This window comes from Octodon degus, unplaced genomic scaffold (genome assembly GCF_000260255.1).
Source record: "Octodon degus isolate 3935 unplaced genomic scaffold, OctDeg1.0 scaffold00106, whole genome shotgun sequence".
In the NCBI taxonomy this organism is placed as follows: Eukaryota; Metazoa; Chordata; class Mammalia; order Rodentia; family Octodontidae; genus Octodon; species Octodon degus.
In genome coordinates, this window is record NW_004524682.1 from 7,492,375 (window position 1) to 7,511,251 (window position 18,877).

Below are 18,877 nucleotides of genomic sequence, written 5' to 3' on the forward strand. Positions count from 1 at the left end.
AGTACCAAATAATGGCCATTTAAGTTAACCCCATCCTTTTAGTTTGAATACATTTATAATCAGTATTTCTATGTTGTTTACTTTGCATGGAAGTACTGAGGATGTACTGAGATTGTGTTGGTGATGGTACTGGGGAGTGAATCCGGGTCTTACGCATTCTAGGCAAGTCTCTGCACTCCACTGAGCTCTATTCCTAGTTTTGTTGTTAAATTTTGTGACAAGGTCCTGAGAGATTGTCGAGGTTGGCCTTGAGCTTATAAGATCCTCCTGCTTTGGCCTCCCAGATAACTAGATTATAGCCATTTGCCACTGCATGCAGTACAAAAGGTTTTTGGGGGCTGAAGAGATAACTCAGTAGTCTGAGTACCTATCTGGCAAGCACAAAGAGCTGCGTTTGATCCCTGGTACTGCACGCTGTGCTGGCCCTGAAATGGAGCATGGTGGCACACGCCTGTAATCCTGGCACTGGGGAGGCTGAGATAGGAGGGTCACGAGTCTGATCTGCATAGAAAGACCCTGTACCAAATAAAGCTTTTGTTAAAAAAGTATTTTGACATTAAAACAGTATTATAGCACCTGTGCTCTCAGTGCGTCAGAGTGCAAATCTTCACCACCACTCTTCTCAAGCTTTCTGATTTTTCTTTCCTCACCTCAGGAGGTTTAGAATTTGAATTTTCTGTACGCTCACCCAAACGTCTTTTTCTTTATTTAAAACCATTTTAGTTTTGAGAACCTCGTATCATACAGGGCCCATTTTCTCCTATTTTGCTATCTTGGAGAAGCTCCTGACTATAAACGTACCGCAGTTCACAAACTTAATCATTTCCACAATTCTGGTTGCAAACTGAATCGGATGAGAACTGAATCAAACTCAGTGGTTAGGTTATGTTGACCTTTGAGGAACTTTATTTCATTCTATATGATTCGCTTTGTGACCAGAATCATGAAAAGTTTGTGAACTGAGACACCAGTGTACTAATCAGCCCTGTAGGACAGAGCTGCAGATGCCCCCCTCGGGCTATCCTTTATGTAATTGGCTGTCTGTGGTTTTGCCATTTACTAAGCATGTAATCCTAATCCTTCCTAAATCCTATTAGCAAAGAAGCCATTGCCAAATCATTCTGGTTTAACCTGACTTCTCCCTTGATACTGCACATTTACAAGGCATTGACCGTCTGCTATAAGCAAGTGCTACCCTTCTCAAAAGTGCAGACCTCTTTATGCCAAATGTTCAATACAGATCCTCAGTAATTTTTGGTTGGTGGTAATCGCAGCAGCTCTGGTTGTGTTCACTTTCAGCCACTGCCACATAAATCCCCATCTCAGTGTATTTCTCATTAACTTACCTGGTTTATTCAAGTTACAGGAAGTTTTACCAAATGTTTTATGGAGTCAATATGAACTAAACTATTGAAGAAAATGAGTTACCTTACACTTGAAAATAAGATGTAGCTGGATAATGTGCTGGGACAGCCATCATACATACTATTTTAAATGGAACATTGGTTGCTGACACTGTGGGCTTTTTTTCTTTAAACTCTGCTCTTTTAATGTTACTAAGTGAGACATTTTCTCCTCTCACATAGTCCTAGAACTGTCAACAATAAGAACATTTCTAATGCACTGACCTTACCATTCAGAAGATATCAGGAAATGCAGTTTGTAAAATGTTGGACAGGCTGGGAAGATTGCTTGGCAGTCTAAGCGCCTGCCTGGCAAGCCCAAGGACCCAGGTTTGATCGCTGGTACAGCATAACCTGCTGGTCCCAGAACAGGATGTGCTGTGCCGGCCACTGAAACCAGGTGTGGTGGGCACACCTGTAATCCAGCAGTGGGAAGGCTGAGACAGGAGGATAACTATGAGTCTGAGCTATGTAGTGAGACCCTGTACCAAATAAATAAATAAATAAATATTTTTAAAAAATGTTGGAAAATCAGAGTCCTTCGACATTTACTAGTCTTTTAATATGAGAGGGGCATTTTATGTGTTCACAAAAACAATATAACAGAAAATTAAACAACTGCATGAGTGGAAATATAATGTCCATCCTGTCAACTAAAAGGTACTATCTGCTATTCGTTGGCGCATGAATGAACAAGCCCTTATTAACATATGTATGTATAACGTATGTATAGGTTTGATTTAAATTTGTGGTTGTGGGCAAAGATACAATTAAGTAGAAAAAATTTATGTAGCAGTTCAGGTTTCACACACACACACACACACACGCACACAGCTTTTACTGCACTGGGTTTGACTCTGGGTGTGCTCTCCTACCTCCAGTCCATTTTACTTTCTGAGGCACGATGCTATGGAATTGCCCAGGCTGGGCTTGATATGGCGGTCCTCCTGCATCAGACTCCTGAGCCGAGGCCATAAGCTACTTGAAATGTTAAATTACAGTGATTGGTTTTGTTGTTGTTGTTGTTTGGTGGAACCGGGAATTGAGCTCAGGCCCCTGCGCTTGCCAGGGAAACGTTTATTCCACTGAGCCATCTCCCCGGCCGAAATGTTAAATTATAAAAAAATTAAAATGTCTATGATTGTTATGGAAAAGATTTACCAAATTTTAAGAGATAAATTTAGGGTTGTGTGTGTATCACACGCTTTAATACTGAAGGCATACTTGAAACAGCATCGTCTCAGTCAAAATTCACTCTGCTTCTGCTGACATAAGTGAAGAAGCCCACTTCAGTGATTCAGCACTCAAATGTTAATGAAGAAATACAAGCACAGTCCTGTCTTCCTGTTTAATAAAAAAAAAAAAAAAATTAGAAATTTGGCAGTATCCCAAGTATCAGATTTCTTTGAATCTTTTCACTGTGAATGATTTAGAAAAGCTATCAAACAGATCTCTCCTTGATCTAGTCTTACCTGTTTATTTATATTTTTTGGTGGAACTGGATTGAACTCAGCCCCTTGCGCTTGCCAGGCAAGCGCTTATTCTACTGAGCTATCTCCCTGGCCTTACCTCTGTTAAACATCTCGTAATAGTAGATTCAGGGGCAGAACTGTAGGACTGCTCCTAGTCATGGAATCTCACATGGAACTGGTCTTAACAATACAACCCTTTTGTGTTGCTGTGCTGGAAAGGTATCCATTAGGGCCAAGAGTGCTTTCAAGACTGGTGTAAACAAGACATGCTTATTCTTTGCTTTTTCTATGCAGTCAAAGTGGATTGCAAAACCTTAGGCTCCCCATTATTAAGATAAATGGAGGGATTCGATTAGAAGCAGTATCATGTTTGAGTCTGGTATTTGGAGCTACTGCTGCAAATCCTGGCTCAGCCACTGAGCCAGTGAGCAATGATCTGAGTACTTCATGAGTACATACCAGACAGAGTTCCTACCACAGTGCCCGGCTAGTGTTATGTTGGTAATACATAATGCCTCCTACTAAAGATGTTGCTTGGGTTTACCTCATTTATTTTGGTCTATAACAGTGATATGAAGATAGTCTGTGGGAAGAGAGATTGTCTCACAGGGTGGTTAATGCGCACTTTCTGATGTACTTGGACATTTTACAGTTAAATACACTTAAATGTGAATTAAGTGCAGAACAGTGGGGGGAAAGTGCTTATTTTATGAAAGGTGGCATTTTAGAGGTAGATCTGTTTAAAACCCAGATGTAGATAAGTGGAATTCATTATGAAAGACGCAGTCACAAAAATATTAGTACGTAATACTCCATATTATAGAGTTTAATAGCATTTTATAAATAAAACAGGATATAGAGAGACTTGATTTCCTATGGCCACATGAAACAGAATCCAGGATTTCTGAGCTAGTGGTTTAAGAACTGAGTCCTTGCCACCAGCCAGAGAGTGTCGTGCCATTCACCATGTGGCATCACCAGAGAGGTCAGAGGATGCTCCCTGTCTGAAACTTGGTTGCCATTGTCCTGGGCACACTGATGTTAGGAGCTCCCGACTCTGGTGTGTGTGCTGGATGAGAGTGCTTGGTACCAGGCTTTTCATGATTGCAGTACCCACTATGATTGCATAATCTAGGTAAATAGTATACATCACTGTACTAAAAATGGTGAAGAAAATAAAAATCCAGTTGTATGGCTGGAGCTGAAGCTCAGTGTAATGTGTAGGGTTCTGGGTTTGGTCCCTGACACTGTGGGGTGGGGTGTCTACCATAGTGCTTCAATATTAGGCTTTCACCTCACTGCAAAGAAAGCAAACTTTAAATGAGGATTCATACACTATGGGTGCAAATTATAGAGAAAGCACATAATGCGCAGTAAAAGACCTGTATTTTAAGGTTTCTGTTTGGTGATTGTATCAGAAAGTAAACCTAGAGTTCTGCATGTTGTAGGCAGACACCACCACTGAGCTACGTGTCTTGTCTCATTTTCATTTTCAACAGCCTTTTATTAAGGAAAAGTGCTTGATGGTTTATAAAATACAGAAACTATTTTTCATGGAGTTTAATAAATCAATCACATGCTATTTTTATGTTGAATTTTATAACTTTACTTAATTTGACATTAAGAAGTGTAGTCTGTATATTTTGTGTAAATTCAGGGGGTTGGCAGTTCTGTTTTGTGATTTACTTGTCCATTTATTTCTGGACCTTACAGGAATACTCCTCAACTGAGGGCACATACCTGCAATCTCAGCACTTGGGAGGTTGAGGCAGGGAGGAGGATCTCTGTGACTTTGAAGCTAGCATGGGCTACATAATGAGGTCAAGGCCAACTTCAACTACATAGCAAGGCTCTAGGTCAAAAACAAAAATTCTGATAAATGTTTGTTGTATATAATAACTGCAATATTCTTAAACCTATCCATCACTTATTACAATGTGTACATGTAAAAACCACAGGAAAATCAAGTGTTTTAGACTACACCGAACAATGCTTTTCATATAGAAGGGATATTGTTTTCATCTAAGCTTTCGCTTTGTAGTTGGAAAATTTCTGATGCCCTCTTGTGGCCAATATACATATATACTGGATTTATTCCTTTTCATTGACCTCAAGTCCAAATCATGAGAATATCTTTTTTTTATTATTTCCTACATGACAAAGAATAATGTTCATACACTACTGTTAGCAGCTTAAAGTATAACCACCACCAACAGGTTAAGAACAATACTTGCATCCATCTGGCTCCTGAAGGCATGTGTCCCGGAAGCCAAGTGCTTGGGTTTGAAGTCCTATGGGCCCCTGGGGCGATGCGCAAGGGTGCTGAATGTTCCCATTTGTAAGTAAAGACATTCTAGCGTGTACATAGCTTATCACATAGAAAGCAGTTCTTCCCATTTTTTGCAAGATAAAATGCTTAATACACTTGTATACATTAATATTTTATCTTTTGACTAGGCAACTTCTATTTGCCATTTCTATATTTTCATCCTTTGTACAACCTATGTGAATATACTGAACCTTCGATACTTGCTAAAATATTCCCAAGTACCATCTCACTTGATTGTAAATAAACTTAAGTTGTTATCTTTACCTTTTTACACCTGTTTCTATCCCTAGCCTGTTACTTGAAGTCTTATCAGTAGAATCAACATTTTCTCGGCTTCCTGTTCTTTATGAGTGAAATGTAATCTTTCATTATTGAAATAAAGCAATGAAACATTTTAAAACTTTTGCATATTTGTAGAAATACTGTTAGGCTATCAGTAATATTTGTATTTGCTAAAAATAAATCCATTGAGTTTTTTCTCCTAAGTGGTTTTAAAGTTTTGTTTTTTTTTTTTCCCATCTAGTTACAAAGTAATAATGCTCACTATAAAAAGTCTAAAGATTAAAATGTACAACGTAAGATAAAAGTACCTAGCCTGTCTCCCCTTGCCTGTGTGGATATTAACTACAAAAACCTGGGTATTTATTACTTTTTTTTTGTATTTTACATATATGGTTAAGGGTCTCACTATGCAGCAGACTCGTAGTGATCTTCCTGCTTTCAGCCTCCCCAGTGCTGGGATTACAGGAGTGTGCCGCCACCATGCCCAGAGTCACTTGCTGGCTCAGCGTGCCCCTGCGGTGGGGCCAGCGTGGCATGCGGGACCTGGGATCAAACCCTGGTCCCTGCACTTGCCAAAGCTGGTGCTTAGTCTGCTGAGCTATCTCACCAGCCCATATTTTTGTATTTTTTTGGTAGTGTCTCACTACGCAGCTCATAGTGATCCTCCTATTTTCAGCCTCCCCAAGGCTGGGATTACAGGCACGTGCCACCACACCTGTCTCGGTGGCCAGCTCAGCTTGCCCAGGGATGGGGCCATTGGGGCATGTGGGTCCGTTGCATAGAACCTGGTCCGTGCGCTTGTGTAAGCATGTGCTTAGTCCGTTGAGCTATCTCACCAGCCCTGGGTAGTTATTTTTTTAAAACCATATAGACACTGTTCTAGAAATAACATTTTAATTTTTCTTTTTCAATAGTTTGTAATTTGATCTAACTTTGTATGGTTGTGTATTTCCCACATATTTCCTGGAGTGTTCAGATTTTGTTACCTGTTGGGGTTTAGTCCAAAGAAATTTTTCCACTTTTATATAGATGACTCCTTTGAGTACTTCTGTAGACAAATTTGTAGTATAATTCCGTGGCCAAAGCTTATATATTTCAAAAAGGTGAACTGCCCCTCAAAAAGGGTGTATATTTTTAAAGCTGTATTAAGAGAGTAACTTACATTCCCCATAGCCTTCCCAATGATATTATTTAGATTTTTCACTGATATACAAAAATTGTACGTATTTGTGGGGCAGAATGTGATCTTTTGATACATGTATACATTGTATAATATTTAAGCAAGGATATTATTAATTTTATGATCACCAAGATGTATCGTTTAACTTGCATTATTAGTGATGTTGATGCACTTAATGGCCATGACACTAACATGTATTATGTATACAAAGGACACAAAATCTAACATGGAGATGAATGCTTTTCACCCATACTCATATGTACATATGCACATAATGTATACAGACAACACAGTAGTTTTGCAGCCATACTATGGTTTTCTAAGTCCTAACAGTTGATATAAAATATAAGGAAAAATTCTCCATAAGTATGTTAACTTTTATAAAAGCCCTTTCTACAGTTAGCCACTCCTTTTTGTGGAAGGTAGTAACAAACTCCATCCTTTTATTTGTTGAGTGCTTTACAGAATAAACATCAAGCCACACTTAATTTCAGTGATACAGCTGTTAAAAGTCCTGGTGTTTAGTAAAGATTAAACGCATTTACATTTTGGTTCTTATGTTATCCCTAGATTTGTGTGAAAGAACAAAGAAAGCAGGAAGAAAGAACATTGCTATTAAGTTGGAAAGCAGCTAATAGTTTCTACAATAAAGTACAAACATTTTATAAATTTGTGCTTGTGTGGCAACTTGTACACATCAATACCATAATGAGCCATCTATAATGCAGCGATGTTGTGATTCCCTACAGCTGTACTGCTTCATTCACTAAAATACAAATTCCAGAAGTATACACAAAAATTTGGAATATTAACATTGTATACCATGTTAGCATCACTCATTGTTTAATAAGAAAGTTAGACTTTGATAACCTTGTACATTAGTACTGCATGATCTTTCTTTTGACCAATAATTTGTTGTTTGCGTTCTTATCCCAATTCTTTTCCCATTGGGTTGTACTGTGTTTTGCTGTTTGATTTATGCTTCAAGCAAATAACAGCTATAAGTTATTCTCTTTTTAGAAATATTTGAATAGTTCTTAACACAACTTTGGTTACTATACTTTGCTGTCCCATTTTCTCATTTAATTTTTACACAGTGCTTTTGAAAGACTGCTATCTGAACCTTCTCATAAATTTCAAGATTTGTTGGGATTTTTATAATTAACAAAACCAATCTTGTGGAGCATGGGCTGTTAAAAAAGCCTAGTTTATTTGTACATAAAGGCATTAATGGGTTAGCTTTCTGTGATCTGGGGCATTTTTAACTTGAGAGTCCTTAGCTAAACTGGGATAATAATGGTAACCCACCTCATGAGGTTATGAGAATTATAAAAGGTATTGGCACATACAACAAAACCAGGTAAAACTGTTTATCTGTCAAATGGATAGAATTGCAAGTATTTTGCAAGATAAAATGTATACGGTATGACAGGCTTTCCCTTCCCTTCTCAATAATCAAATTATAAAAAAAACCTGATAGGAAGTCAACACAAGCCAGGCATGGTGGTACATGCCTGTAATCCTGTACTCAGGAGACTGGGGCAGAAGAATTGTTCTAAGTTGGAGACCAGCCTGCGCTACAAACTGAGCTCAAGGTCAGCCTGAACTGCACAATGAGATTGTCTCAAAAACAAAAACAACCAAAACAAAAAACCACTAATGCTTTATTAGTTAAAAAAATCAGTTTAAAGTTAAAATACTGTATTATATTCAAAAACCAGAAATGAGCAATTAGTACTGATAACATATGAATTTGTTTTTCAAACATTCATGTCCAAGTGTAACCTCTAGAATTTAGGGCTTTGAAGTCATACCTATAAATATAAAAAGCAAATGGAGAATTAAAAACAAGTTATTTCCAAGATAAGTATAGGGGATGGGGGTATAGCTCAGCAGCCTAAGTACCTGTCTGGAAGTGCAAGGTCCCGAGTTTGATCCCCAGTACCACAAACAAAACAAAGATGGGTGTAGTGGTGCATACCTGTAATCCCAGCACTTGAGGGGCTGTCATAATAATCTGCTTGAGGCCAGTCTCAGCTAGTTTGGGGCAAGTCTGGACTACAGAGTGGGACCCTATGTCAAGAAGAACTAAAACCAAAGCCATTATGCACATTGTCATAAACCACCTCTGATTTTTCAAGCTAGAATTACATAGCTATGTTTTGTTTTCATTTAGTAAAGTCCTAAATGTCTGAGAAATATTGAGTCCTAGTTACTATGAAGAGTTTTAGCAAATTTTTGTACCCCCATGCTTTCAAGAATTTAAGGCCTAACTGCTGAGAGACTGATAAATTTCAGACTAGAAAAGCCTTATAATGAAGGCTTTACAAACTATTTTTTAAACTTTAGAGGAAGAGGAAGGACAGTAAACAGCAGTCTTGTTCAGGTAGTCAAATATAAATTAATCATTTACCCCCAGGGGTCCTGTCATTTAATTATCAACACTAAATATAAAAGAGATTTTTTCCTACTTTGAAATAATGCTGTAGCTACTAGGTATATGTCAAAGATAACAGGTCCCTTGGTAGTAGCTATTATGATTCTGGTTTTCCCAAAGGCTTACATGGTATCTGCAACACTAGATTAACAGATCAAATGCTTGAAACTTCAACTTTATGCCCATTTGCCCATAAGCCATTTTATCACCATAGGTTCTAGAACCCATAAGGAAACAGGGCAATGACTGACAGTTAAACTTGTTTCTTAATCTTAAAACTCCCTTGTGATGTCAATTACTAAGAAAAAAATATGTTCTAAAGAAAAAAGCAACTATTATGGTTCAGAAAAACATGGCTTGTCAGTACCATGCAGTAACATAACTAGAAGACTCTATGGTTTACAAATGAATCTGTCCTCCAAATTAATTTCCTGATGAAACTGCAAACACTGTAAATTCCACTGTAAAGGCTGTCCTCATATTTTCATGCCACCAAATCATACCTTTATCATTTTTGACCTGTTCTGTGTTCTACACTTCAATAACTTTTAAAAAAAAAATGACAGGAATTTTGGAAGAGTCAAGGCCATTCAGTATTAGCAAGTTGTGGCATTCTGGAAAAAATCAAACAATTCAAGACAAAAAAATGTAAAATCAAAAATAATGGGGAGAGTATTACTTACTGATCTTAGGTATTTAAAAACTTACTTTTGGAAAAAATAGCCAAACTCTTATGTTTCTTTTTTTTTTCTTTTTCTTTTTGTAGTTCAAATACACTTACAAGCCTGATGGGATTACAGTGGTGTAAGTGTGAAGGACTGCTGAAGAATTTGAAGTACTGTACACTGACGTTAATTTATACCTCTAGTAAAGATTAAAGCATTTTATTTGAAAGAAGTACAAGGCACAACATTAAAGTGGCAATAAGACATTTCTACTTTATGTCCTGGTGTAAGACCTGTAAGTCACATATGTGTCAAATTATGGTGGGCCAAATTCTTGGTTAGAAAAATCATGTATCATGACCTTGATAGTTAAAAGATTATATTTTCAATTATCAACCACTAACAGATTTTAGACATTTTATATGTATAGTTTGGTATGTGGCCTTTGGAGAAGATATGGTTAATAAAGTTCATTTTTTAAAAAATGAAACGAGAAATATTTAAGTATGAGATAAAAATATCCTTTGCCTGTTTTTCATTTTTATGTACTGAACAAAAACACGCATCATCATGCCTCTAACTACATTTTATTTGCAACTACATGATTGCACACAATTTTTCTAAACAACATAAAATAGATTTCCTTGTATTATAAATAACTTACACACTCTCCATAACATAAATGCTGAAAGGTGCTAGAACAAATCATTCACTCCTACAGTGTTTTTGTATCCAACACAGTTGATGCACAATATATAAATACTCAAGTCCAATATTAAAAACTCAGGCACTTGACTAATAAAGTTTCTTAAACTATATCAATATATCTAAAGTGCATATATATATATATTTTTAAGAAAGATTATTCTCAATAACTTCTCTATAAAAATAAGTTTGATGGTTTGGTTCATCTACTTCACTACTATGAATATGAACTTTTAATGTGTAGTAAGGTAAATTCTACCCTTCTTTCAACATGACACCAAAAGAATAAAAAGGAGCTAGTGTGGTGCTAACATGTGAGGATTAATCCAGTGATTCCGGTCACAATGCATTCCAGGAGGGGGAACCCATGTCACTGGAATGGAGCTATAGGGTTTATTCTTCCTTCCCTGATTGGGATAGCCAAATGGAACTGGAGGAGGGTAGTGATTCTGATGACCATTTCCTCGGTACATTCCTGGCTTTTTTCTGGGCAAAGGATGCCACATTGGAAGAGGTGGGAATATCAGTTCTGAAATCTGTAGGGAAGAGCAAACATTAATTCAAATGAAAAATGAGTCAAGGCTACAGTGCCTGCCTGGAAAGCATGAAGTCCTGAGTTTCATTAGATAACCGTTTAGATTTCTTTTTTATATTCTGCACAGCACTACATACATATGCAAGGAAATATAAAAGGTGCAGAAGAGTACAAAGTGGGTCCCTATTCAAATTAAATTATTATAGTGGGTCCCTATTCCCCTTCTTGGGCAGCTGACAATTTTTTATGCATATCTGAAGAGATTCTATGCATGTACCTCTGCGCACGTGTATACACACTTAAAAAAATATTATTCTGTGCCTTAACTTTTTCTAGTGGCTTTACAGACATATGTTTTCACTTTTCTTGATAAATACTTAGGATTAGAATTGCTGGCTGTTAAGATCAGATGCATACATATTCTAAAAGTGTATTTTTGAAAGTGGTTGTACCATTTACATTCCCATAGCAATTTATGAAATCTAGCTACTTTACATCTCTGCCAAGATCTGGTGTCAGGATTTTTAATTTGGAACAAGAAATGTTTCACTGTGATTTTAATTTGCATCTGCCTGACAACAAATGAAGCTGAACACCTTTCCATGGCTATCATATTATTTATGCAATGTCTTTTGTACACATTTTTCTCACAATTTTTGCCTGTTATTTTAAATTAGGTCATTTGTTTTTTGCTGTCAATTTGCAAGGATGATTTTTAAAGTATCCTCTGGAGACAAGTCCTTTATAGATGTGTTTAGTATTTTGTCCCAGTCTATGGTTTGCTTCTTAGGGGGTCTTTTGATGACCAAAGAGATTTTAAAAAAGATTTTCAATTTTGGTCAGGTTTAATTTATGAGGTCTATTTCCCTATTAGTGCTTTCTGTGACCACTAGAAATCTTTGCCTGTATCAAGATATTACAGATACTTTCTTGGATTTTCTACTATAGGCACAGAAGATTTACATTTCATGTTTAGGTCAGTGATCCTTTCAAATAGTAGGTCTATTTTTCTCTCTTCTATACAGATTATTCAACTGCTGGAGCACCAGTTCCTAAGTACTGTACCCAGTGAGCTGCTCTGGCATTATGTGTGTGGTGATGGGAGACCAACTATGCATTAAGTACATTTTTCCTGGATTTCATATTCCACGGATACATCCATGTATGTTCAAATCATTCTCATACTGGCTCAAATACAATATTTTATATTAGTGTCAGTCCTCCAATTTGATTCTTTTTCCAAAAATTCTGTATCAATTTGTCACTCTGTTGGAAGAGTTGACATATTTTTCACTTCTATATTCAGAGCTGAGTCCAGGTATACCTTTCAGAAACTATAAGACCAGAAGTGAAACTAGGGACCTTTTGTCCTTATTTGATAACCCCCTTAAAACTCTTGGCAATACCAGACTCAAGATAAAATGTAGAGCTGAGTTTACACACCTATAATATTCAAATAACAGAACTTAAAAAAAGGGTATACAGATGAATGTCCATTTTGTATCTGTGTATTCAAAGTGGTTAGGATAGATATACAGTTACATTCTCTTGATGAACAGAGTGATTTGTTCTAATGGTGTTTGTAAATAGGATATCATGTCCGCATCTTGTACGGCAATTAACCACTAGGAAGAATGTATGCAATGTGTTAATTATTGAAACTGTACTACCAATTTGATTTGAAACTGTCTCATTGCTATTTATCAAAATTATGGGAAAAAAAGATAAAATGTAGAAAGGAAGAAAAGATTAAAGTGGGTCACTTATATATACATTAGTTTTCTAATATAAGGGCTTAGAATGAGAGAATTTCTCTGCTGTGTAATTTTTTGTTGAGTATAATGCTATCTTAGTCAATGCTTTACTAGAAGAGTAGTAGAAGAGTGAAGAATTAATGATAAGAGTACAAAATGTCTGTCCATGCACTGGAGACTCAAAGGGTACAATCAAAGGCTTGGAGCCCAAGGCAGTGTCCCATGTACATTAATGTCTGCATCAAAAGGCTGAAGGATCTGTATCAGAAGGCAGAGGGATATGTATGAGAGCCAGGATATGATGCTTAAGACAAAATCAAAGAGTTCCACTAAAGAAAACAGAAGTCAAAGCTTAAAAGCCTCTGCTCATCTCTGACAGGCCCCCCATGAGTAAAATGCAATAGAGTTGCATGTCTCTGAATGCCTCCAGGATTCTGAAGTAAAGCCCTTCCAAGAAAAACCAGCAGCAAACATTACTAATGAAAATCCTCCTCTCCCATTCTCCTTGTGTAACTGTCCTGACAATAATCTTCACCTGGACCTTCCATGCCCAGAACCACACTGACTTAATTCAGTTGAGCATTCCCATTCATGCTGACCACAATCAATCCACCACAAATGCTATAAAGAAATACTTTTCTAAAAAAGCATATAAAGATACCTAATTTCCATGCCATATGATTTAAAAAGAAAACCTGAAAGTTCAAGGGCCAATTTATTTATAATGAATTATCAACATTCAATTTATTTTGGACCTTATCTTGTTTAACAAATGAAACTTCATGGTTACCTGATACACAGGACTTGGGGTTGCAGTCAGCGAACTGGGTTTCAATTCTACTTCCTTACTTGTTTCTTCATCTGAAGAAGAGGATCCTGAATGATAATCAGAGGTGACCTTATCAAGAGCTCTGGAAACCTTTTTGGAGATATCATCCTTGTTTTCATCTTCATTTTCAAAGCTGGCAACAATGAATGCATTGTTTTTCTCTCCATACCTATGAATACGTAAAAAAAAAAAAAAGTATAAATTTTGAAGTCACACCCATAAAGCAAGCAAGCACTGTAGTCATAAATACAATTAAACAGGTCTGGACATGCCAACCAAGGTAATAAAGGAACCATCCCAGAACTGGCTCCCATATATTTAATACCCTGATCCAGCTCCAGGCCAGCAAACAGGCCATAATTTTGTACTATGGTCTATTTTAGTACAAATGAAAGTGATAGTTTCTTTCTCAATTTTCTCTTTTCAGCTGACTCCTAACAAAAATCACTTAAAGTAATACACTGGCTATTTCTGTATATTACCAATGAAATCAACTGGATATTTCTTTTTTTTTTTTTTTTTTTTTTGCAGAACCGGGGATTGAACTCAGGCCCTTGTGCTTGCCAGGCAAGCGCTTATTCTACTGAGCTATCTCCCCGGTCCCCAACTGGATATTTCTTTTAGACCTTTTTTTTTTTTTGGTGGAACTGGGGATTGAACTCATGCCCTTGCACTTGCCAGGCAAGCGCTTATTCTACTGATCTGTCTCTCCAGCTGGATATTTCTTATGAGACTTATTTATCATGATTAATGAGGCCTCTGTTTGGTATATTCACAATGACCAAAATGACAATTTAAAACAATTATTGATGCTTGTTGAGGAAAAAGTCTGCTTCAATTACACTCCTTGCCTCATAGAGATTTTCAGGATAACTGCTCACCTCTCACCTAAATTATATATTTAAGTAAATTAAAAAACCTTTGTATCCTTCAAAAACACTGAAGGCTTAGTATACTAAAATAGTCATAACTGGTAACTCAAGGTGTTGGTTCCTAAAAACAGGAAAATAAATTCCATAACGAGAACTGGAAATTTATACGGAAATCAAATATTCTCACTAGTAAACACTGTTTAAATCACTGTGCTGTCTTCCACTTGCATATGCTGAGTGGAGCCATAAATGCAACTGTACAGTAGTATGGTGTACAGCTCTTTTTCTATCCCTTTGCAGTTTGTATCACAAATAGTATTGCTGTAGTTTGGTGGATGAAGCACTGGCCTAATCTGTTCTTTTAGCTCTGCCACTAACTAGCTCTGAGAGGAGAGGAAAAAAAGGCTTTAGTTTCTTATATGCTTGATGAGGAGGTAGAGAGGGCTGGACACCTGTTGATCTTCAACTATCAATTCTTTATTCTGGAAACAAGATCTCTCTAGGTAGTTCAGGCTGCTTGTCACTTAAACTCACTATGTAGCCTAGGCTGGCCTGAAATTTTACAGTGATCCTTCTGTTTTGGTCTCCTGAGTGCTGGAGTCATAGATGTGAGCCACCATGCTCAACCAGCTAGTAATTCTTAGTATAAAATGGCAGAGCAGTTAGCTGCATTGCTCACAACACAGAATTCATGATATATATATATATATATATAATTTCAAGTTTATTTAGCATGAAGTTTAAGCAAAAGAAATTTATCCTCATGTCCATGCTTTAAAAGTTTAAAAGTGTTGGACACAAGTTAACTTCCATACTTACAATAATATTAACAACATGTTTAGGTATTATCTTCAGTTCTGCCATTAAGGAGTAACAGTTCAAGCAAAAAGGCCAGCAGTCTGAAAAAAATCTCTGCCCTTGTAGAAATAGTTCAGTGAGAAGAAAGGTCTATAATTTTGTCTAGACAAGATATCATGTCTGCATCTTGTCCTCTGAATAACTACTATGAAGATGACAATATGCAATGTATTAATTATTCTAACTGTCCTACTAACCTCTTTTGAAACTGTTTCACTGCTATTTTTCTCATTAAAATGAATAAAAAATTAAAAATGTAAAAAGATTAGATATTGAGTGACTGAAAGATTAGGCTTATCTTCTTTCCTTTCCTCATTCCCTCCCTTCTTCCCGGTCTGCAGTACCAGGGACTGAACCTAGGGCCTTTGCACTGAGCTATACCCCCAACTGTTTTTTTTCTTTATTTGACACAGCGTTTTGTTAAGTTGCTGGGATTGAACCTGGGCTCTTCCTGACTCATCCATTACACTTGACTTAACTCAGATTTCTTTGACAAATAGGTTCCTTGTTGTGTGGTATGTGATACGAGGGCTTCCTTGATGGTAAGCTAAGTTGCTGATCCTAAAGTAACATTGAACGTGCAGTTTTCTTATAATTAGTAAAGGACAACTGTTAAAACTTTTTCTTTTTCCTTAAACAAAGCACTGATAAAACATCAAAGCTAATTTTGTTATATTATGCAAATCAAGTTATCTAATATTCTTTATCAAAAAATATTGTACACATTACTTTAAAAGTTATGAAACATGTTGAATAGAAATAGTCCCAACTATTCTTGGACTTTCTCATCACAGGAAAGATCTGTTATTTACTCTGCATCCACAAATATTTCACTAAGTGATAATCTTTCTAATTATATAGCATTATTTGTACTCATCTAGCATTTTACCCTGACAGAGTAACTGAAAACTATGAAGAATGTTGTCTCTAAGTGCTACTCAATTTCTTTTACAACCTTAGTTCCTAGTATACCAATGAGTTATTAAAGACTCTGAGATATTTGTTCAACCATATAACTGCTGCATCAGCATTGTTTTAATTTCCAGAACATTTATCTTTCTAGTTTTGTTCAAAATCCTTTCTTGGTATTTCAAAGTCTATATGTTACATTAATCATCTTTACTAAATTGCTAATGCATCTTTCTCTATAGGATTCTGTTATTAAAGGTGATACTTGTTAGAAGTGGAAAAAAGAAATTGCAGCCAAGTTTTGTAAAATTTTGATCATCAATACAATTATTAGAAGGCTATTAAATCCAAACGTTTTCCTGAAATTAACAAGATGAAAGCTTAGGAGTGTTTCTTATTATATGGCACCATTAAGCAATATAAATAAAGTGTAAGTAAAGTATTTACTTAATTAGAATTCCAAATAACTATAGCTTTTATCTTCAAGTGCCAATACTTATTTTAAGCATTTAAGGTATGTCCAAAATGTTTATTCAATTACCAGATTTCCTACATATCCTTAGATATAAAAACTCCCTGATTTATATGCATTATGTTGACTATTTGAAGGTGTGATAATGTATTTATATCTACTTTTTCATTCTTGCCTCTTCATCTGACTTTATGACATGTTTGTAACATTATGATCACTATGAACAACCTTTCAAATGTTGCTTCTGATTTTTTTATGGGCTGAGAAATTACACAACTTTAACTGTGTTAAAAAACAGTAAATCAGGTTTCAAGTGCAAGTCAAACAAAAAAGTAATGGTAACTTTGAGATAGTTATTACTGTTAACTGATGTCTTTCTGCAGGGATTTCAGTAGCCAGAGTCTGATCACTAACAGGAGTATTGTCTCTAAAATCTGATGGAAGACTAACCATGTAGTGAAGGACTACACACCTTCACTTCCACCTTCATTGTTGAGGATAAGGTCAAAGGCTAAGAAACTTCAAAATCATCTCTCCTACAATCAACAGAGGAAAATTTCCCTTCAAAAACAACCTACATATATAAGAAAATTTTTGAGGGGGTTCCATGCCTCTAGTTCATCTTGTTTCTTCTTCCTGTAGTATTTCATTCCCTCTTTGCCACCTAGTCAAACTTAACCACCTACTCAGTTCTGTCTTTTTTTTTTTTTTTATTAATTTTATTGAGAAATAGCAATGAGAGTTTCAAAACCAATTAATAGGACAGTTTCAATAATTAATACATTGCATATTGTTATCTTTCTAGTGGTTATTCATAGTACATGGTATCCTGTCCAAATACTATTAGTACAAATCTTTTTTCTTATTGAATTAAGAGAAAGTAACTATATTTATCCTAACTATTTTGTATATACAGATACAAAATGGACCTTCATTTGTATCCCCTTTTTTTGTTTAGTTTTGTTACAGATAGGTATTCCATTGCCATTTAAATATTGTAGGTATGTGAATTCAGCAAAATAATCCAATATAGACCAGTAGTCCATAATAGTAGTGGGTTATCTATAGGACTGGCAATGTCAGAAGTTGTTGACTTGAGCCTTTCATAGCTCAGCATATTAATATGGCTTTACTTTTTATACCTCGTTTTTATAATTTTCTGCTGGATTGGTAAGACCAAGATAAAACAAGACCTATAGAACAAGAAATGTATCTTTTGTATTTGATAAGGTCAGTCAAGTCCCCTCAGGATTTATCCTATTAGCCTGCACCACAGTTTGCAGATCCTTTGTCAGTGTCAGCCATGTGGATGAGTCACGGCCATTGCTTGACCACTTTGCTCTCTGTGAAAGACTGAATGTTTTCTCTCCATGTGACTCTCCTTAGGCACACTCCATGTCATCGATAGTACTATCTTTCCTTATCCCCAAAAGAGCTAATAACTCTTTGTATCATCTATCACTGGACTCTGTAAATACTTCTGAAAGCATAAATCAGACTCCACTGTAACTTGCTTACCCTTCCTCCTCTATCACCTCTAAAAGCAGAATGTTTGAGAACCCTACAACTAAGACTACCTAGTCCACAATGTTTTTTGATTATTCAAATATAGTTCATATCTACTACTCGTCTTTTATAATTGTATGAGACAAAAGATGTAATTTCCCATTATGAAAAATGGACCCAAAAAATATCAAGTCATGTCAAAACCAAATAGGAGAGACAGAGGTATAGTAGAGACAAAGACTAATCAAAAGTTACTATGCAGTGTTACTTAGAAGTAGTTTCTTTTTTATTTTCCTTTTTGAGACAGAGTCTTGCTTTATAGTTCAGGCTGTCTTTAAGCTCACTTTGTAGCCCAGGCTGGTCTCAATCTTGCAAGGATTCTCCTGCCTTGGCCTCTGGAGTACTCAGATTACAGGCATGTGTCACCATGCCCATAACTGGAAGTACTTTCTTTCCTAACTTTAGAGAAATTATATATACTACCAATGAAAGACAGTAATTGACTTACAGAAGTTTAAGTATCTAAGTTTTACTTCTTGGTCTATGACAAAATTTTTAGTAAACCTCTAGGAAATTTCCACACAAATAGATTTTGAGTTCCTTTAGCTGGAAAGCTGGAAAGTAACAAGTACTTCATAAAATTCCTATCCACAAGCCAAACCCCTGCCA

General features: G+C 36.2%; 2 protein-coding genes across 2 annotated transcripts in view; one reads left to right on the forward strand and one right to left on the reverse strand.

The window, feature by feature from the left end:
• Nucleotides 1-10,243, forward strand: part of Cxadr (CXADR, Ig-like cell adhesion molecule) — a 60,829-nt gene extending 50,586 nt beyond the window's left edge. Inside the window, exon 8 of the mRNA XM_023724127.1 lies at nucleotides 9,870-10,243. Within this exon, the coding sequence (XP_023579895.1) occupies nucleotides 9,870-9,911 (42 nt within the window). The 3' untranslated portion in view covers nucleotides 9,912-10,243. The remainder of the gene's footprint in view (nucleotides 1-9,869) is intronic.
• A 93-nt stretch (nucleotides 10,244-10,336) lies between these two features.
• The window catches only part of Btg3 (BTG anti-proliferation factor 3), a 14,205-nt gene continuing 5,664 nt past the window's right edge, over nucleotides 10,337-18,877 (reverse strand). The window contains exons 4-5 of the mRNA XM_004639089.2: nucleotides 13,553-13,760; nucleotides 10,337-11,009 (exon numbers count right to left, since the gene is read on the reverse strand). Coding sequence (XP_004639146.1) covers nucleotides 10,770-11,009; nucleotides 13,553-13,760 — 448 coding nt within the window. The 3' untranslated portion in view covers nucleotides 10,337-10,769. The remainder of the gene's footprint in view (nucleotides 11,010-13,552; nucleotides 13,761-18,877) is intronic.